We start from the raw sequence: 22,189 nt of genomic DNA on the forward strand, positions 1-22,189 counted from the left end.
GGTAAAGTCCAGCATCTTCACATTGGCTCACTGTCTTGACAAGTAGTATGACTTTCGTCCTGGGAGAACTGTAAAACGGTGGCGGCGCTATTGACGCATGCTCAGGGTCTATCTATATACCTGTGGCCTCAGTACTCATAATAGTTAAATGGATGCCAAGCAACAGTCACAGGTGTATGGGTACTGTACAACAACTTCAAACATGGCTCAAACAATCAGAATCAAGGACTGGAAATATTTGTTTTAAAAACATGGTTTTGTTAAAAAACCTTTTCAGCTTTTTATGACAGTTATTATGTAACATGTTTTGTTTGGTATGTACAAGTCAGTGGTATAGCATAGTAGTGTACAGAATAGCAGTGTTTCTCAACCACTTTCCTGCACTGTAAAACCCAAAACATTAAGGTAACTCAAACCGCTTGAGGAAACTGATTGCAACAAACCATTTAAGTTCAAAAGAAACTTAATCCATTTGAGTAAATGAAACAATCTGAGCACAGTAAAACCCAATAAATGAAGAGAACTCAAACCAACTGAGTACTGTAAAACCCAATAAGTTAAGGCAATTTAAACTGTTTGAGGAAACCGATTGCTACAAACCATTAGAGTAAACTAATCTATATGAGTACGGTGAACTTCTATTCAAGATGAAGTAATGAGGTATTTAATTAACTAATTACCCTCAACACTAAGTTAAGAAATCTGTTAAAATGAGTAGAATTAACTTTCAGTCAATTTTGAGTTAACTACACTCATTTCATGTGATAAAGTTGACTGTTGGGTTAAAGTGTGGAGGACCACCAACACTGCATGTTTTGGATGTCTCCTTTGTCTACCACACCCATTACAGGTCTTTCAGTCTCTGCTTATGCGCTGATGATCTGAATCAGGTGTGTTTGGTTAAGAAGAAATGGAAAATGTGCAGAGCTGGTGGTCCTCCAGAAACATGGTTGAGAAACACTGCTGTATAATTGTCTGATTAGCACACTATTATTCAAAGCATCTTTTGTATTCCACAAAATTCATACTGTTTGAAACTACATGATTATACAATTTTACGTTTTTGTGATGAACTATTCACCCACCATTATAGAATGATAATATTAGAACACTTTATCTTTGCAATTGGGGCAGCGCATGGTGGCTTAGCGGTTAGCTGGTTTGAATCCCGACTGGGTCAGTTGGCATTTCTGTGTGGAGTTCCTTCGGGTGTTTTCCCACAGTCCAAAGACATGCGGTATAGGTGAATAGAATAACGTGTGTGAATGAGTGTGTATAGGTGTTTGCCATTATTGGGTTGCAGCTGTAAAGGCATCCTCTGTATAAAACATGCTGGATAAGTTGATGGTTCATTTTGCTGTGGTGACCAATGATTAAGGGACTAAGCCAAAAGAAAATGAACAAATTTCCATTTCCAAAGCAAAAATGACACCATCAAAATGTTAACCAATAATGAGCAGAGCCTGTGTCAGCTTTGTATTTGGCAAACAATTATCATCATCGTTGTGAATCAGTTAAAACAATTAATATTCAGGCATATGCCAAGGCGTTGTCCGTGAGATTTATGCCAAGGTTATCTATTCTGTGTTAGTCACTTCAGATAAACAGGTGTGTGAGAGGGAGTTGTGTTAGTTTAAAGACTCTGCTCCTTGATGAATGTTTACTTTTATATATGACAAATGTATCAGTCATCCTGGCAAACTATTAAAAAACACCTTTCCTCAACGGCATACGATATAAACAGTAGGTCAAATTACCCAGTCAGATTTACCATAACGCAATAGTGGCCTCTAGTGGCTATCACAGGTTCTTAAATAAAAGATAACTCATCAAGAACGCACTCTCATATATTTTTTTATTATATCAAAATACAAAAAGTTTTACGGGGTTATTACATGGACCAAAGCGTTGGAAAATGTCAACCTAATAGAGCTTGCCAAAATGTGCATATCTGGGCATCTGGTGATGTAAACAATGCAAATTGAACGGCTCCACTATACAGAACTTCAATTGGGCTGTTGAAGACAGCACGCAGACATACACACACATACACACATTTAACACTCTATGTTTCATTCCCAGGTCTGGTACTGATGTAACTCTCAAGGACAATTCATTTGTCAGGGTAGCATATTCTTTTTGATTAGGGTCTTATCCTAGAAAATAATGCAAGAAAATAATGATCAAAACAATAGAATAAAAATAATATAACAATGCAATATCCTTTATTCTTTAAAAATGCCATTGCTTACTGCAGGGTTGTTCCCTTTTAAAATCAAGATGCTGAATCAAAGTGTCCAGCTGAGTTATTGTGGAGGTCAATGTCATAAGTTGGTAGTACAGATACGAAACATCGTTAACATTTACTCCTAGCAGCATGAAGACACTCCAGGCACCATATCTTAAGATCTGAGTATGTGGAGAACGCCCATGAAAAAATACTGTTCTGTACTAATCAAGGACGAGAAGATATTGAGGCACACTGCACCTTGTTTGATAATCAGAGTTGTCTAGCAATTTCTTGGAGAATTCCTTAGCAGTGGCAGAAGAATCAAACATTACATCATAATAATATTGTACATAAGGCTTTGGTACAGCACCATACTTTTTAAGAATAATACCTGAAATAAATGAGATTACTTAACAAAAGAAGCCTCTGATCAATCATTCAATCAGTCAATCAAATACATCTCAAAGAAAAGAACAAATAATTAGTGATTTTTTTCTTCTTCTTCTTCACACAAGAACAGTCTCTAAAACATTTCTTGTATAGGATGATCAGAAAGAAAGAACAATGTTTGCCCAGAACACATCATTAAATCAGAATCTGTAAACAATATACAACACAAATTCAAAAGCACACAAAAATGCAATTTGAAATATGCTTCCAATAAGCTCTAAGTATGAGGTTTAATGTTAAAACAGTCGTAAATTAGTGCATAATGCAGTATTACATTCTAGGTTTTCAGTGCTGGTTAATATGAACAGCAAAAAAATCAAGAACAAAAAAGTTGTAGGCCTACATTATCTGAAACGAGACAGACAGGTCCGAAAGAGTGATCTTGATTATGTAAGGTTAGTTCTGTTCAATTAACAAATCAAGGAAAATAAAGTTTCACGAAGCACCATAAGAAGTAGTAAGCACAAAACTGATTACAGGCAATCAAAAAGTTGATATGACACTTCCTGCAAATGAGCCCTCTCTTATAGAAGCAAAAAGGGGGCGTGTCTACCTGTACAGTATCATATATATATTCAATACCAAGAGAAGCTTTTTTCAGTCTAGTCGGGTTCTCCCTTCCAAGAACAGAGGAGCTGAATAAAATGCCGTCAATCACCATCCACAGATATACCGCGACCTCCAGCTTATTCAGCCTGACAGCTTTATGTGAGGATGCATCGCTCCACTTGTCCAAGAAAAACACTAAATAACAGAAATGTCGCGTCAGACCGCCACCTGCTTGAGTTATCAGGCTCTTTCCATGCTAAACGAAAAACTTACTACTATACCGTGTGTACATTTCATGGATTTTACATTGATATGCTGCCTCCTCAAAACTGGCTAGTTCTAAATACGCGGGCTTTTTTTTTTTATTCATGGAGGCAGCAAACGCGTTCACGCGATAACGTAAGCACACACTGAATGTCAAAGCCGAACTGTATTTAACACCTTTTCGTACTGAAAGATAGGACCTGCCACGTGAGAGAGGTTTTATTGCTTGCGGTCCTACTCACAAGGAAAACTTGACAACGGAAATCACGACGGAGCTAAGTAAGGTTAGTTAAAGACAGAGGACTGTGCGTGAGTTTGTGTGTTAACCTCTGAACCACAGCACCACGAGTTCAAAAAGACATAGCACCAAGTCATAATGTGTACAATGTGCCTACATCTTTGCACGTTATATTTCTAGATCATGTAAACATTATGTGGTTGTTGTAGGACTTATGAGTTCTTGACAAGACACGTAGCAAAAAACAGAGTTATGTCTAGGTTTATCACTTCTCTCCTGACAGCTAAATCAAGGCAGGTAAGTAAGAATATCTAAAAATAAACACTGCCCCTTTTCCTTTCAGAGACTACACCATTAAAGCAGCCTTATGATTTGAAACAAGAACATTAGTTATGACGAAGACGTACATAGAAATTAGCAATGGAGTCTGCTGAATAGCTCAAATAGCTACTGTGAGATGTTTGAGCGTTCATTTTCATGTCGATGATAGCTTAAAATAAAGGAGGGAAAGATAAGACAAAGTAAACAGCCCTTTGGGCACTCAAGTCAACTCTTATCCAAACTCAAAATGGCTACTACAAATCTTTATACACAGAAATTCAATCCCAGTGTTTCGTGCTTCCAGCCTTATTCAAGTACTGCATGAGATGTCATTCACTTAATAATTTTCATCTGGAGAAGAAGATTCATTTTGGAGTTGATCGCATTGGCAAGTAAACAAGCTCTAAGAGAAAAAACATCACATTGAAAATAGTCAGATAAATCTGATCTTCTAAGAGCAAATCATACATTCACCATCGGTTAAACTAAACTAGCACACGCTCGATTAGCTTTCACTGTAGGTAGCAGATCAGCAGCTGTTAGTGAACTCTAGAGACGATAAACATCCTTCAGGAAATACTAAACTCATCATTAATTCAAATAACACAAACTTTGCTATGTCTTCAGATGAGCTGTGATGGATGACAAGTAGTAAAGATTACAATACAGTTGTTTTCAGAAAAGGTCAAGCTACTTTTTGAGGTTCACTTTTGTAGGTCTTTTTTCACTGATTAGAATATGGACTATTTCACCTACCTACCTATGTTATGTTGATGTCTTCGTTAGTCTGCACAATATCTACTGTACTTCCTTTGTTTACTGTTTGTCAAAAGCAACACGTAACAAATTTTACTTCAAGGAAGTGACAGAAAGATTAATATTGCATTTCACCACTTCTAACTACATTTGTGCAAGACAAGGACCAAATAATTCTACTTCAATTGAAATACTACATTTATGTCATTTCAAAAAAAAATTTTTTTCAGCTGGGACTAATTTTACCATCGACCGCATATAAAAAGTGCCTTAAAGCTGTCCCAAATTTTTTGTCAAAAATAAAATCAATTAGTTGAAAAATAAATAAAGCGTGTTTTTGGTTGCATCTGCAGAAAATTCAAAAAAAGTTCAAACACTGATGCAGGACCGGTCTAATATGGCAGCCATTCTTTTCAAGCTTACAATTTCCATGATATTCTGTGCTTTATTCTTCGTGGTTAATATTTTTTAACAAATAAATTATTTTTGGGCTTCCCTCAGGTTCTGTAATGTCGTCAAAGCTTTGCAACAACGGATACAACATATGTCATCCAAACTGACATTTGCTAGCTTGCACAAAATATGGTAGAAGTGCTGAAATATTTTTTTTTCAAATATTTATTCCTTTTCTCTCTCTTTTTTGAGGTATATTATGTAGAAGGAAGAAAAGAAACCCTGTAGTAACTATCACGTCTTAAGAGACATATTTACACAGAGCATTTAACTCTATCCTTCACAATATACACAGTTCTGACAATGTTTTGACAAAAAAGTAGCCAGCAATTTTTTTTCCTAGCATGTAATGGAATGCTATTTTCTTTTATTAGTAAACAAAAAGCTTTTGTCCTGTTCTTTTCTGTGTCTTCTAAAGGAGTACCCCGGTACGTTTTTCCTTTTTGTAAATTTACAGAAAATACAGATATGTGTAGTATATTGTGCCAACTGAAGAACATAATAAATCATATCTAGTTTCGACTGATTATAAAACAGTACTGAGAGCTTGTCCATTGTACATTTTTGCGAATGGACAAGAAGATGATCTGCCCCACTAGATAAGTCTGAGGGTCTCTCAGAGGAGAGATCCATAGTTTGAAGAGACAGGGTCCATACTGGCCAGGAGGAATTTTCTGTCTTCTCTCGGGTGAAGCCAACGCAGCAGAGAGGACAGATGGAGACAGGGGTGCTTTCTAAGTGTACTTTTCCACTTTTTCTTTGAGGGAGAGCTGAGATGTTCTCTTTGCACAGAGGCCTGAGATGCATGAGGCTGCTGGGTCTGAGAGGTGGACATATCTAAAGACAGCAGAGCAAATTAGACACAGCTACAGAACAGATTTGTACATTTTAAGAAGACGATGTGAGTTTTGTCTGTGCATGCAAACGTCCGTGCCACTGTTGACCATGTAATAATGAAACTTACCTGTCCTTTTCTTGAATCTGGAGTTGTTGTTCTTGTTGGCTGATGATTTCTTGGCTTTATTAATACAATAATTAATCAGTGCTTCAAAACTCTCAGACCCTGCAGGGACTCTGACTGCACCTAGATGCTCCCTGTGAGAGACAAACACAACGGTGCATTAATTCACCCTGCCACCAGGGTGCGTTCCCATCCACCGGCCTGATCAAACTGAGATTTAGCCTCCCTCAGGGAACATTTTGGCTGCCCAATGCCAAGTGCAGTGTTAAAGCCTTTGTGACAAAAGTACCATTCCTTCAGTGCAATTAAGCAGTTAATCACCTTTTGGCGAAATGCAAGAAAAGCCTTGTTAGATGTTATTTTTGTTTATCAAAATGTTCATTTAATTGGTCAATTTTCATGCGCATAAAAATAAACAGCACATTTATTTTAAGATAAACCAAAGCTCTTCTTCATTGGGTACTCTGCAAATTAAAGCACACTGTATTAGTTCAGTTAGTCGGGTGAGTTTAATTTATTATTTCTGCCCAACTCATTTACTACAGAACACACCTAAATTAGCATGAATAAACCTTTACCTCATGATGTACACTGCTGCCATGCTGCCAGCACTGTCCAATCAAATAACAATTAGCCAAAATCTCCTGTTTCCCAGTACGCACACTGGTTTCCTATCAAACTGACCACAGAGGTCATGTTTCCTGTAAAGTGTAGTCTTTTATCGCACATGCCATTCCTCTATCATGGCAGAGATCATGACACTCAAACGTCCATACTGAAGAGTCAGCCAACAACTCATGGGTTCACAAGGCACAGAAACACAAAGCGTTTACAGACAGTCTTCCCTGCTGCTGAGGCTGTGGAAAGAGAAAGTGAAAGTGATTAATAGAGGGGGGGAGGTAGACATGACTGAACACTAAAGTCCGCCACATCAAACACACTCTGGTTACCATGAATACACTGTACAGTGGCTTCACCATGCTGACAGGAGAAGAGATGGCAGGGAGGGGAGAATGGCCAGTAAAGAACAGTCACATAAAAGAAAGGAACCAAACCACTAAGACGACAAAATGTGACAAGAAATTTTAGTTTGAGAACTGCTGTTACTGATTCGGCATTGAGGAAGAGTATTTAGAAAAGGCATGCATGACATTTTTGTACATGGAAACAAAGTTTTAAAGGGGAATATCCAAGTGTGCCTCTGAAAAGGGCGCAAGTGCAACATTTTCATTAAAAACCTTCTGTGATTACAGAAGTGCTTTGAAAAGCATTACTAAAAAATGGCATCGTTTACAGTATAGGCCACCAATAACAGAACATATGCTAACCATGTTTTGTTTTGTTTTTCCAAAAAAAAAGAAAAGTTATATTGTGCATTGTTGTCATGTAAAAATATAACTTTTAAAAAGTCATTCCCCTTTAAATTAGAATGATTTAAGACCCCGCCTGCAAACCCCTCCCCTTTCAGACATGGATTCGACCCTTACCTATTGTGGTGAAGAGGACCTGGTCACAACAATGCTGCCCAGATAGCTGAGATCAATCAAAAACAAAGAGGGTAAGGCTACCAGAGTCTCCAGAGAAATGCGCCGTCTCTACTTTAGATGAGAATGAGTGTTGCAAGAGATGAGTGCACACTCATCCCTGGCAACGAAGGCCGCCTAAGAAGGCCACCATGATGGTCAAAGCCCTGAGTTAGAGGAAGTGAGAGAAATGGAAGGAAATGAGCTGGAGAGGGTGAGTGATGTGATCAGCCCACAAAAGAGGACAAAGAAGGAAGAGCCATGGGATCATCATGGATGCACTAGAAAATCCTTAATTATGAAAAATGTTATACACTATGATTATTTCCAATATTAAAATTACACTGCTTTAAGTTTAAATGAGAATAGAATTTAAAGAAAATAAAAAAAGGTATGGAAATTTATCCTGTGAACCCAATAAGGAGTTATACTGGAGGACATGGGCATTTGTGCATATGTAAATAGTTTATAGTAAGATGTATGTAAAGTATTTTTATCAAAAATCACAAAAGCATGAAAGCATTGCTTTTGTGGCACAGATGATGAATAACAGTCTCCTTTGTCATTTTGGAGCCTCCAATGGTACGGTTCACCTACCCTGGAGAGGGTTCTGAGGGGAGCATCTCCTCATCTGTCCTTCTCTGAGATGGCATCTGGCCGAAAGCATCACTGCTCTCCGCAGGGGGTGAAGGGGACTGGGAGGGGTAGCTGGCCGCGGCTGTGGCAAAGGCCATGTGGGCACGGTAGCTGAGGCTTGGCCGTTGGCCGCTCTGGCCTTGGGTAGGTGAAGTGGCAGGGGAAGAGGAGAGAGACCTTCGGGAGAAGGAGACACTGGCAGGGTGACGGGCACTCTCGGGCATCTCTTGAGAGCGGGAAGACCGCAGGATGCTGGGGCGGGGAGGAGGGCGGACGAGAATGTCTGGAGAGCCGGCATGTGAGCTAGGAGGTGTCTGGGTCAGAGGGGAGAGTCGTGACGGCTGCAGGACCACTTGCTGCAGGCCGAGATCCATCTTTCGAGCTGCCCTGGGGCTCATCCAAGGCTGGGCCTCAGACCTCCAGCCGTCCGAGCTCTCACTGTGCAGTGTGCTTGGGCTCCCCATGCGGGTCGTGGCGCCTGAGTAAGGCAACACTGGTACACCCATACCATGGGCAGTGTGTCTCAACTGCCCCAGAGTCTGGGCCTGTTGCATAGTTATATGCTTGGCTGAAGGGCCCTGAGGCGGGAACCTGCCGGGAGATCTGCTCAGGTGGGTTCTAGGGGCCTCCAGCTGGAGGAAAGCAGAGCTTGAAGGGAGCTGAGAGGTGGTGCTAACTGTGCGACTATGGGAGGGGTATGGTGGGGGCTCGGGGAGGTCCCGGTGGAGATATGAGGAATGACGAGGTGGAAGTGCGAGACGGGGACCCTCCTGACCCAGAAAGGGGAAATCAGGAGGCTGCCAGATCTCGGTCGAGCGAGAGGAGGGAGGGCTATGCACCAGAGGGAGGGCGTGGCCGGAGGCACCATACTGATGGATCCTCAGCTCCTCCCTCTCCTCTGGGATGGTGGGATGGCGAAACGGCCCCTCAGGGGGGTATGAAGGTGAGGAGGACATGGCAGAGCTACGTGGGCTAACATCAGGCATGTAAAACGGAGGGTGAAGCTCCACTTCAGCACCACTACCTATATAGCCATAGAAGGGGCCTGGAGGGAAGACCCTGTGAAAATGGGAGACCCGGCTCTGCCCTGTGGCCTGAAGCCGACTACCCTCCGAGATGCTCATACCTTCCATTGGCCTCTGGAACCGGGGACTGTAGGCTGGGGGCTGCATGTAGGACTCCTGGCTGGAGGACACAGGGGAAATCTGGGGCCTGAGGGTGGCCATGACTGGGGGTAGGGGCCCTGGGTCATCATTCTCCTCATCTGATTGGCGGAACTCAGGATACAAGTCTGATTCCTCCACAAAAGGAAAACCCTCAATGCGTCTGGGCTTGAGGGATGAGTCGATGTCATTGGGGTCCATGACGAATCGGCCATCAGGTCCACGGCTGATCAGCTCGATGGGCGTGGTGACCTCAGCCTCGTGCTTGGACACGCTGTACTTCTTACTGGTTATTGCTCTCTTGGTTTTCTTATAGAGGGAAAGCTCTTTCTCTTTCCTGGGGCTTGGCAACTTCTTAACGTAAAGACCATGACCACCCACACTGGCCAGAGATGGGGGCCGGGATGAAGCGATGCTCTCAGGACTGATCTTCCCAGAGGAAAGCCTATCAATCAAAAAAGACACGGGACTTAGAAGTAAGCCCTGGGGAATACAAATCTTAAAATCAGCACAATCTAACCACTAGAACCACTAAAAGACGCGTGTAATACAAAATAAAGTAATGATATAACCTTTTCTTGTGTATTCTATCTGCTTTTTGTCAAAAAAATTAGGTGTAATTTGTCTTTATCCACATCATAATAGTGATTACATTTAGCACTGACTGCCATTCGAAGGCCATCTACACTAGTACAACCAAACAACATGTCAGCATAAGACATTATAGATATTAAAAGGACATAGAAACACATGTCAATACAGGCACCAGTGAAATAAAGATGATCAGCTAAATTATATCTTCACCCAGTCAAACAAATGTCAAAATCGGGAGCAGCTGTGGGCTGAGATTGTCTGTTCCCCCACAGAAGCATTTTAGCTTCAGAACACTAACTGAAAACATGCAGCTACAGCAGACAGGCGCTTACTTGCGCCTGCTGCAGAGAGAGATGCAGGTGCAAGCACTCACTGAGGGCTGGTGGATGGGGGCCTGTAGCTGCTCCTGTCTGGCTCTTCCCAGTAGGGCTCAATGCCAGGCAAGGGGGTAAGAGGAGGCCTGCGGTGACAAAAACACAATAGAGACGGGGCAGATTCGGCCGTCAACCAGACTTTGGTTCCACACTGCTATGTGGAAATGGGTGGGATGGGAGCATGAGACTGCAGCTCTATGAAGACCGCAATGGAATCAGATAAGAGCATGAGTCCCAGTTTGAACTGGGTTGGAACTGCTACCCTTAATATTTATTTTTCCTTAAGCTCTAGTATAATGTGAGTGACATGCTGCCATGCCTGCACTGAACAGTTCAGAGGAGCCAGGGGATAAGCATTGTGTTTATAATATATTCTTGTGCTATCGAAAGGTTCTATCAAAATCTTACTGGACGGCAAAAAAAGAAAAAGCTTGAAAAGATTGCTTGTAACGGCAAATCAATGCATCTCGCTGCTGAAAAGCAGAGGTAGGCACAGATGCATTTATAGCAGCCACTTTAGTGACCACTGAAATCCTCCTCCATGCATCCCTCACAGTAACACAGCAGCTAGGGTCAGCTGTTTGATTTCCCAAACTGAACATGCTCTCTCGCTTTCTACCTCAAGCCATGTGCCCGGTAGTCAACAGATTTGCAAAAGTGCAAAGTATGATGGATGTTCCCATGCACTGGTACTTACGGAGATTCGATGCTTTTCCTTGTGTGCGTAATCGATAGTGGTGGGTCTAATGAAAAATCACACAATGCCACAGCATGACAATATTCTTCAGATCTTCATCGTAAACACTGCAATGCTAAAGCTAGTGATATTCAACACGACTGAAATAAAGGTAGTATTTTTCTAAATATAACTGTATAGTGATATGCAATGTCAGTCATGCAGAAAAAAACAGAAATAACAGTTTTGTATGTCTCACCTCGCTTGCGTTTGAGCTTGCGACGATGTTGCTTGTTGACGAAACATGCAGCAAGCGTGCTGAAGAGGATGGCAGCTGCCAAGAAACAGATGGTGGCCACGATGCCGGCCACTACTGGCTTGGCCAGCCCTTCGTCTGAGATCTCTGTGGGAGGGAAGGGGTCTGAGAGAGGAGACACACTCCAGAACATGAAATTAGGATGGAAGAAAGCAAGCATGTATTGACAAAGCAGGTTAGCATGATTACAGACTGTCATTCAGTTAGTGTGCATCATAAAGCAGACTATGTAGGGTTAACACAACTGCAGCCTATCTAATCAGAAGCACCATGCCTATTTAGATTGAGGGGGCATGTGGCTTTCCATATTTTGGCTTAATTCATTTTTGAATGCAACTTCCAAACACAGAGTTAAATCTGTAGTAATTAAGTATATTGTAGATGTGATAATTAAAACTCATTTGATGTAGTTCAGTGTTTTTCATTTGTCACAAAGAAATCATGATGTTCTGAGATGTTAAAATTAGCAAGGGCTGCCACTGATGCTCCCTCCAAAAAAATAAATGCATGACACTCTCTATCAACATCTACAGTGCACAGCAAATAAAAGAAGCATACTGTATGACATTAACTACAATGTGCAGCAGGGGGCAGTGAAGCTCTAGGTGGCTAAAGCAATGGATTGGTGCATTTTAGTGACGCCCCTTATTCTCACCTGTGCTTGACACTCCCACCACATTACTGCTCTCACTGACAAGATCATCCATTATAGCTAGTGCTCGGAATTCATACCAAGAGTCCTGGGAGACAGAGAAACAGGTCAGTGGGTCACAAATCCTGTGAGGCCAACAGGTTGAAGTGTTGGATCCACCAACATATTTGGAACAAGATCATTTGCAGCAGACTCTTCTGTATGTCAGACTGAATTAAAACGACATCCTCAGAGCTTTTTCAGCTGTAAGGCATTTACCCAGCTGCAATTCTCTCATATTACTTCAGCTAATATTTATCAAAGGGAGTTATTATTTCCAGTCTACTCTACATTTAAATGAGTACATTTTCCATGAATGTTTGTAATAATAATAAGTACACAGTCAGTTATACCTGAATAAGATCTCTTGCTATAATCTCAGTCTCAGTGGCAGGAATCAAGTCATCCAGAACCTCCCACTTTTCTCCAAGACGAAATTCGATGACGTATCGGTCAATTGGTGAAGTGTGATTGGCTGGAGGAAGCCATGTTAACAATACACCCTGCTGTGTCCGGTTGGCTGTGAGGCACCGTGGTGGAGTTAGAAGCACCAGTGGTTCAGGGGTACTAATAGGGTACCCTAGGAAAGACAAAGGAATGATGGGAAGTGGTCATTCAGAGGTCCAATACACAGCATAGTTTGTATGAAAGTATCACTTGCCTCCTGTAGTCACAGTGACTACCTCACTGAAGGGGCCGGTGCCCAGTTTGTTCTGGGCCAGCACACTGAATTGATAGGCAGTCTTTGGCTCCAACCCCTGAACCACTAACCACATCTGAGAGCCGGGCACAGGTATGGAAAGCCAATCATGGGTTCCTACGTCATTCTTCACTTTTCTGTTGGATTGTAACAAAAAGTTGCATTAACAATGGATTTTATATCTTAGTTGAAAACTGTTCATCAGATAAAGTGTTCATGTCTCTTCAGAAGATGAAGATAAAACCACTTATCTTGTTATGAACATTTTGAAACATCAGAGTTTTAGGGTGAAATTAAGGAATAGAATCATAGTTGTTACAATAATTACGCTGAACTTCTTTAAAAACTATTGATTATTAAATCACATATTTCTTGAAATATAGTCAAACCCTCTAGTTTTTCACGATTCCGCGATCTCTGAATCCAACGAAAAATAAACAAAAAGTCGCAAATTTTTGCAAACCTGCAAAATCCGTAATTAAACACAAAATAATCGAAAAAAAAAAATGTAAATATTCTCATAAAACATCTAAATCCAAACCATATAATCAAATTATTTATTTCAGTTTGCATTTAAAGAGCCCCAATTATGGGTTTTGGAAAATGACCTTCCATGCACAGCTCTAACACAGCTCTAAGTGAATGAAAATATCCAGCTGTGGTTTAAATTTAAAAGGTAGCATGTTAAAAACTATTGATTCTTTAGCGAAATATTTGACTCAGAGTTAAATAAATGAATCGAGTTGGGTTCGGATCTTTTGTTTGTTCGCATTGACTTTGATACAGTACATCACCAAATATGTACTTCCAGTTCCATTAAATTGTGCACGCGCATTCCCTCCACACACTAGAGGAGGCGCGGGGGATCACGGGACTGATCATGATATGAAGATGACGATCACTTAGAAATTGGAATTCGGCTGCGGGTAATTAAGGATTAAAGCTCATTTTCACAACAATACCACAGTATAGCCAACCTAGTGCTGTGGTTGTTCTTGTCATTTTTCTAATTTTTGATACAATAACCTACGCTGCAACACGGGATTCATTGGCCGTTTGCAATTGAAGGAGCAGCAGAGACTATGGGACTTTGTCAGACTTTGACAGGGATTGAATCTGTAACTTTTACAGTTCATATGGACCAGTTTCTTCTTCCTCTAGATCATAACTTGTAAATGTCATTAAAATTGTTGACTCATTTTGTACAGTTTGCAAACTATGTGTTTAATTGTGTGGTATAACCCAATATTATCACCTGCACCCTCACAATCATGACATTACATGCAGTAGGGGGCAGGGGAAGTTTTCAGCTTGTGTTGTAAGTAGACGCGGTGAAGCGCGAGAGATTTACATCTGAACTCATAGAAAAGTAGAGATATAGACATCTTGTGGCGCGAATTGGCCGTTTTGTACATTTGATGTGCTTCAGGCTGCAAAAGAATGTTGGGAGCAAACAGAGCAATGGAACAGACAGGTGGAGATGAGATTGATTTAAGGGTGACGGCCGCTGGATGTGACCGAATTTAAGGACATTATTTGTGCTTTGCATGTATGGCTGATATTATGATAAAAAGAAAAAAATTTAATTATATGATAAAAATAAGAGTAATACAACCTTCCTTTGGCTTAATTCCTACCGATTTAGATCTTATTTTGTCATGAGACCAAAAAAAAAATAAATCTTTAATTTTTAAGATTTGTGTCATTGTCATTGTTTAAGATTGCACACCTAACATAGTAGGCTACCTAATATAGTTAGTACGCATATTTCTTTAACATTTATATATATATTTTTAATCACAAAATTGTTCGCAAATTTCTGCAGATTTCCGCCACAAAATCAGTCATTTTTATCGCAAAAAATCACAAAAAATATTGTGAAAAACTAGGGGGTCTGTGTAGTGTTTGAGCTTAAATGGTTATATTGGTTTACTCCATTTACAATCCATATAAGTAAAATGATTTTACACAATGACAAAATAAGACTAAAACAAGTCACGAGTACATTTATAAAAAATTGAGGAAGGAGCTATATTAAATGCAGGTTCTGGCATGACTTACACCGGGCCGTACCAAACCGAGAACGTCTGTTCAAATCCTCCGTCATATCCAGATTCCCAGGAAACGTTAGCAGAGCTTGTGGACGCTGACACGTGGACATTAGTTGGCGCATGTGGACTAGTGCCTGAAACAGGGTTATTTTTAATTGGTGATGTTTCCAAATGCTATTACTATTGGTCATTTTATGGCTATTACCATTAAAATGTACCACACTATGTTTTCCACACTGATAATCTGAAAGGTTTAAATAAACCACTATTGCCAAGTATTAAAATGTACCACACTATGTTTTCCACACTGTTTGTACTATGTATAAATGAAACCTCAAATAATGTAGCTTGTTGAGCTGACACACTTCTAAGTAGCTAGAAATTTGCACCAATAAAAAGAAAAACATCCTTGAAACCACATAGTAATGCCCTGTCAACTATTCCCAAGCCCCTATAACTGCTTTGGTGAGTTTTGAAGAGAGAAGGTAATATTGTTATCATATTTTATGTTCCTCCAGTACTCGGGCAGAAACTATTGAGTGTTAATATCAACAAATTAATCACACACCTAACAAAAGCCATTAGTAAATTAAAATTTAGTAAAACAATCGATTATGTGTCATTCTTAGTATAATGGTACAAATTCATATTCACTTATAAGTGGAAGGGTCTTGTTAGAGAAGACGACTAGGAACTTTGTCTATTTATAATCACAATTCTTAGCAATTACCTCTAAGTCTTTAAGGTTTAGGTCCAAACGAGCTACTTTTCAGAATAGATTTAGTCTTTTTAGATGTTACTGGAGAGATTTATGAACCTCCTCTCACTTACGTTTTCTGACCAGATAATGAACAAACTGTGAGTATAGACTGACCCAGTCTGATAATAGCAGGAGAGAGCCGAACGATGAAGACACTGAAGTGGAGGATGGAATTAGGAGTTCCATCACATCTCTTATCGGCACCTAGCAGCTGCAGAGGTTCTGTTAATTGCTCACTCATTAAGCATAATCTTCAGACTGCCATGACACCAGTCTATCACCAAACAAATAACTTATGTGCGTGTGTGTGTGTGTGTGTTGTATGTCCGCTCACACATCACTTGTCATCCGAGGGCTAACTCACAGACGTGAAAAAAGAGTTAGAGTCCTGACAAGCTACACAGCCCCCCTACTGTAATGACTCACTCGTGCAACTTGGCTGAGAATTGTAATGTCCTAGCCTACCCTTCCTGTCTGGCAAATGTTGAAAAATCACATATCCGACATACTTTCTGTCCGTAACAGAAAATAATGCAGTAATTAAATTAAGTTATTAATTAATTCATTCATATAGATAGATATATAGATAGATAGACAGATAGATAGATAGACAGACAGACAGACAGACAGACAGACAGACAGACAGACAGACAGACAGACAGACAGACAGACAGACAGATTAGATAGATAGATAGATAGATAGATAGATAGATAGATAGATAGATAGATAGATAGATAGATAGATAGATAGATAGATAGATAGATAGATAGATAGATAGATAGATAGATAGATAGATAGATAGATAGATAGATAGATAGATAGATAGATAGATAGATAGATAGATAGATAGATAGATAGATAGATAGATAGTCGTTTACCTATTACAAAAAGGCGTGTGCTGGCAGTGATGCTTGTTACGACATTGGTGGCAACACATTCCCACTCCCCATGATCCTCTTTGCTCAAAGAGACAAACTGTAAGCTACCACTTGGTAAGAGGTTGTGTTTACTTCTGCTGGGCTTCCCAACCTTGACAAAGCACAGTAACAGTAAATCTTTGGATAGCTGAAAAATATCATACTTGTGTTGGGTTGTTGTACCTTTCTCCACTGTATGGTTGGAATCTCAGGGTCTCCAGAAGCAGCACAGGGGATAACCAGCTCTCTTCCCGCCTCTTGACGGTACTCCCCCCCGGGCCTCACATTGAAGTAAGGGGGGTCCTGTGGTCACATGAAGACATTTAAGAACGCAAACTTTCTTTCTGATATGATCTCGTTAAGATGCACTGACTCACCTTTAGCACCAGAGTGGCCGGAGGGGACTGTCCCATGGTACCTAGGACATTGTAAGGCACACAGGTGTAGGTGCCAAGGGAGTCTTCAGTGACCTCTGCCACCCGAATGCTTCCATCTGTCATTTGGCTCCATCCAGGATACTGGGAGAAAAGCATTGATGTGGAGGGTTGTCAAAAAGTTAAGAGTCTTGACCTTTCAGACTTCAAAAATACCATCATTTCAGACCTTCTCAATTCTGAGGGGGTACCCATCTTTCTCCCATCTGACTGACGTAACAGGGGGGTTGGCATCCACTGGGCAGCGAATGATTCCTGGCAACTTTCTTGGGACATAGATGACAGGTGGCATGTTCACAACACGGGCAGGGTCTGTGGAGAGGGTATGATTCGAACAAGAATGAAGAACTTAGGGAATAAACATCCCAGATTCATACATGTCTCAGACTACATTTGTGTGAAATGTAAAATATGCCGATCTGGGTATGTTTTGTTGCATGTTTTGTGTGACAAATCCAGTAGAGGATGCTCTGTTTGTTTGTGCTAATCTGAAATACATTATTTAGGGTTTGTTTTGTTGTATGTTTTAGATCACATCCACAAGAAGATGGGGCTTGTTGTATAGATAATCTAGTGAATGACTGATCTAAACCCAACCAAAACTGTTCACATAATCAAACTTTACGTTTGTCAAAAATAACAAGTTCAGTACCAAACGCTGCTGAAATTTTATTTTTAAACAGGCCATTTCCTGCAAACAAACACAGATACATGGACACTGGAGTGTTTGAAAGCTGTGTCGATCAGCTGATCTATCTATGAGCTTACATAAGAGTGATTCGCTGATGGATCAACTGATTAATGCGGCATTGAAGCAATCCACACAGGTAGCAAAGAGTTATGGCCTACATATGGATTTGACATAATGCCTGGCACAACAGGCATTCATACGGCGCTGGCATACAGCATGTGGGCCAAACATGGCCCGGGTTTTGACGAGGTGGCACCTCTTTAAGGCAGCACCTCTTTAAGGCGGCACACAAGACTAGGGCCAGATAGCATATTTAGTATTTAGCCTAGATGTTAAAAATGTATATGTGGGTCCTATCTTGACAAACTTTTAAAGTACATTTAAAAAAAAATTTAAGCAAAGAATAAATTCTACCAATCAGGTTGCAAAATGCTTCATGGGTTTATCAAATTCATTGCAGTTATGACACCAACATATTTGGCCCAGTTTAGGCCCAGTTATGGGTTATTAACTTGGCTGAAACTTGGCCCAGAAATGGTCCATGTTTGGACCTTGTATGGAAGCCAGAATTTGTCCAATCATGTATCAGAATTTACTGCAACATGTGGGCCAGATCTGGGCCAGAGAAAGTTTGCTATAAGGGCAGTCTTTGTGTATCTGTGTTTGCACTTGGTAAACAGCGGTAAAGAGTGGTAAACCGATGACCTTCGTGGCCAATCACAGTCATATCTGTTGAGCATGTGAACACAATGGCTGAAAAAGGTTAGCGGGAAACGGACATTTTGTTTAAATTTAAGTACCGATTGTTACTAACAAAGTTAAAACTTTTGTCAACCCTACCAAGCGAACTGCAGTCACCTCTTAGATTTATTTAAATCTTACTTTACTTTTATCTTTTTTTTTTTCTGGAACCGTGCTTCATGCATGACACATCATACCATGTTTGCTATTCGGTGAGTTTAACCTCCTGCTTGGTAAACTTTAGATAGATCGTCAAGTCGGCTCATTTAACTGCACAAAAATCTCAATCTTCCTTTTTTTTGTTGCACGTTTAAATATAATCAGGAGCTTGTATGACAGCAAAAATCACACCAGGCATTGGGGGTCATTTCAATTTGCCTAGAATAAGTACACACAAAAGAGCTGCAATGGGGCACTGATCTGTAGGACTCTGTACTGCATAATAGCACAGAACTGGAAACATTTTGTCACAGAACTGAAATAATTGATTCTATTGTGCTGAGTAAGAACGAATTTCATCAAAGTTTCTTCAAAACAGTTGCATCATAATGACGTATGAGTGCTTAGAACTGGAAGTAAAATGCATTGTGAGTGCAAGCCAGAAAGGAAGCAGAGAGGGGACTATCATGCTCTGGCACAGTATAAAGCAACCGTGACTAGAGTGAGTACACCCATTCACACATTTTTGGATGGACTATCCTTTTAACAGATGTCTAGTTTTCAGCCAAAAAGAAAGCATGTTGATTCCAAGATGACTGTAAACGTAAATCAATTTTGACACCCCACAAAAAAAGTAATACAAGGTATAGAATATAAATATTTGCTGCAAAATCACAGTGTTTGGGAGGCTGTGTAAGTGATGTGTTGTAACGGAAGATGTAAGTGTTATTTAAAGCCTTTCCTGTGAAGTTCTCTCACCTGCAGCAGCCCTGAGGTGTCGCTGACTGATGTAGCACAACCCCAACGGCACAGAGGAGCGCCTGCTAATGAGACAGCCAGCCACAGCTCTGCATATGACACGATATAATGTGCTTTTCCACAGATAATCGCTTCTCTCTTTAAACTACGCTGCTACATTTCCCCCCAGTTCATTCATTAAGGCCGTCCTTTCACCCCTGACCTCTTTTCTACTGCAATGATATATTGGGTCACAGTTAAATACTGTACTGGGTGGTAAATTCAGAGAAACAAGCAATCTATTTTTACTCCATTTTCATCTGAAGATTTGTATTACAAATGACGATACACATTTTCTCTACGCCTTGCATTTTCATCCTTTAGCAACAAGCACTGTTTGCTTCAGATGTTTTTATGTTGCTGTAAGCCAGTATAGTTTTTATTAAAACCAGAATCTACAGAAAAAGTTGCTAAATAAAGTATACTTTGATATTATATAGGCTCCCTTTTTAACTAATTGTTTTAGCTAATCATTAGCTAATTTCATTTAACTAATATTATTTATTGCAGAAATTACAATAAATAATATTAATTGTATTAAACTAACAGTATATGTTATATACTAGCATATGTGACCTAACATATGCAATACCCAGAAACTTATTGTAAGTGTCAAAATCATTGATTGTTTTTGTATGGCAAAATTCAACAGATCTGAATAGTAATTTTTGATTAGTAATGTGCATTGCTACAAACTCAATTTAGAAAACTTTTAAAGGCAAATTTCTTCCCGGCTAGCAATATTCATGTGGCTCAAATCCGGCCCACACCAGACAATTATATCCAGCCTACATACCGCATGGAATGATGGCACTTGGACGGTCGGCTCCTGATTGCCAGATTTGGGCCAAAAATTCAAACAAATTAACCAAAACTGGCCCTATTATTGGCCACAGTTTGCTTTTATTCTGGCTCAGATCTGCCCTACACCAGACACTTACATCTGGACCACATACTGAATGGAATGATGGCTGTAGGGTGGTCTGTTCCAGTTTATCAGATCTGGGCCACAAATACGCCATAGCAATACCACATATCAGCCAGAATTCAACTAAGTGATCCAGAACTGACCCTATTAACAGCCATATTAGCCAGAGTTTACTGTGCCAGATATTCACTAAAAGTGGTCCACATTTGTTTTAAGATAACTGGGCCACATTTTCTGTATTTTCTCTGAGCCACTATAGGCTAACAGCCACATTAGCCAAAGTTTACTTCACCGAATATTCGTCAAAAGTGGCCAACATATTTTTTAAAATGACTGGGCCACATTTGCCATGTTTTTTCTGGGCCAATTTAGGCTCACAGTTGCATTAGTATTAAACATTTTGCCAACTGTGGCCCACATTTGTCCTCAATCATTTGAGCCAAATTAACCATTTTCCACATTGGCCACATTAGACTCACATTTAGATTACATTTTGCCATAAGTGCCAGCTATTTGCCTTAAATGGCCCATATATGAATTAGAATCATTGACCCCCTTTTGCCATTCTATAAGTGAACAACTTTAGGTTTACATTCATTTTGTCATGGCCAAAGGAAAACTGCCAGTGCTGCATAACTGCCTAAAGTTGCCCACATTCATATGCTATCTGGATATTTATTTATTTATTGAACCCTCACATTGCTGATTTTCAAATAGTTGTATCTTGGCCAAATGTTGTCCAATAAGAAACCATAAACCAATGGATTAAGCTTAGTCATCCAGATCTAATATGGTGCATAAATCAAAATTTAAAAAATTATTCATTTACTATTGGTTTTGTGGTACAGGGTCAAATGATATGTGTTCACACATTTGCTGTGCTATAATGTGTCATCCTTTACAGCTGTTATGATTCCAGCTTTTTAAAGTGACCACAGGAAGAAAGGCTCCTCCAATCTGTCCTCAGTGCAGAGACAGACCGACAGACACAGAGAGGCAGCATAGATCTCAAACCCTCCAGAGAGAGGCGGCAACTAGAACATCTCAGATGCCTGCCAGCCACCACACCATCTCAAAGAGTGTAAATAGCTCTGTCCCTGTACATGACAGATACCAATTACCCACTCTGATGATGGCATACTTGACATAAAACACCTCAAAGACACACAGGACAGTGACTGAGATGCAGGCCTGGTTGGTTGTGCCGGCTGTTTATGGCAAGACAATGCAGGTGAGTAGAGGTAAAAATAACTAATTGTTATCATTGCCATTGCAGATTGATTAAGTTGAAGAATTGCAAAAAAGGTTTCTAAATTGTTAATTAATTATACAAATGTACAATTTTAATTATATGCACTGATTAATATATTTCTAATATATATTAATTATATATTAGAAATATATTATATATTAATTATTGTATATTATTAATTAATATATTTTTACCAGAAATATCTGAACATTCTGAAGTTTTTTTGTTTTTTTTTTACATGTAGAGGCAAAGTTGGAGAACGGATTCTGTGAATCTGACTATCTTTTTTTAAAATCAGAATATACAGCGAAGAGTCATGTTTTTCTTTTCTTTTTGTAAAATATAAAATGCTTTGTATAAAATTGTCTATAATCAGGTGATTACGCTCGAACATATTAACCTGTATATATAAAGCTTCAGTATACAGAGATGATTAAAATTGAGATTTATTGTACTGTACTCCATTGGCAGCTGAAGGAGATATTTATGCAGAAGGGATAAAAACTAATTTTGAAAAATAGTCTTAACAATAAGTATTGTAATTGAGATTTACAGACACAAA

General features: G+C 39.8%; 1 protein-coding gene across 42 annotated transcripts in view; it reads right to left on the bottom strand.

The window, feature by feature from the left end:
* Nucleotides 1–1,838: 1,838 nt before the first annotated feature.
* igsf9ba (immunoglobulin superfamily, member 9Ba) overlaps nt 1,839–22,189 on the bottom strand; it is a 118,728-nt gene continuing 98,377 nt past the window's right edge. Inside the window, exons 8-23 of one of the 42 annotated variants that reach the window (XR_015509275.1) lie at nt 17,228–17,370; nt 17,002–17,142; nt 16,808–16,927; nt 16,586–16,736; nt 14,957–15,080; nt 12,857–13,032; nt 12,549–12,775; nt 12,160–12,244; nt 11,448–11,591; nt 11,210–11,255; nt 10,512–10,598; nt 9,508–9,989; nt 7,710–7,755; nt 6,801–7,079; nt 6,226–6,356; nt 1,839–6,098 (exon numbers count right to left, since the gene is read on the bottom strand). Coding sequence is in view for 6 of the 42 variants with exons in the window: in XM_087283979.1 (XP_087140105.1) it covers nt 5,878–6,098; nt 6,226–6,356; nt 8,343–9,989; nt 10,512–10,598; nt 11,210–11,255; nt 11,448–11,609; nt 12,160–12,244; nt 12,549–12,775; nt 12,857–13,032; nt 14,957–15,080; nt 16,586–16,736; nt 16,808–16,927; nt 17,002–17,142; nt 17,228–17,370 (3,461 nt within the window). In the remaining 36 variants the exon portion in view is untranslated. Of the gene's footprint in view, nt 6,099–6,225; nt 6,357–6,800; nt 7,080–7,709; nt 7,913–8,342; nt 9,990–10,511; nt 10,599–11,209; nt 11,256–11,447; nt 11,610–12,159; nt 12,245–12,548; nt 12,776–12,856; nt 13,033–14,956; nt 15,081–16,585; nt 16,737–16,807; nt 16,928–17,001; nt 17,143–17,227; nt 17,371–22,189 lie in introns of all 42 variants that reach the window. The other 41 variants (XR_015509261.1, XR_015509260.1, XR_015509271.1 and 38 more) reach the window with 41 other exon arrangements.

This window comes from Danio rerio, chromosome 15, assembly GCF_052040795.2.
Source record: "Danio rerio strain M-AB ecotype USA chromosome 15, GRCz13ab, whole genome shotgun sequence".
NCBI classification, from domain to species: domain Eukaryota; kingdom Metazoa; phylum Chordata; class Actinopteri; order Cypriniformes; family Danionidae; genus Danio; species Danio rerio.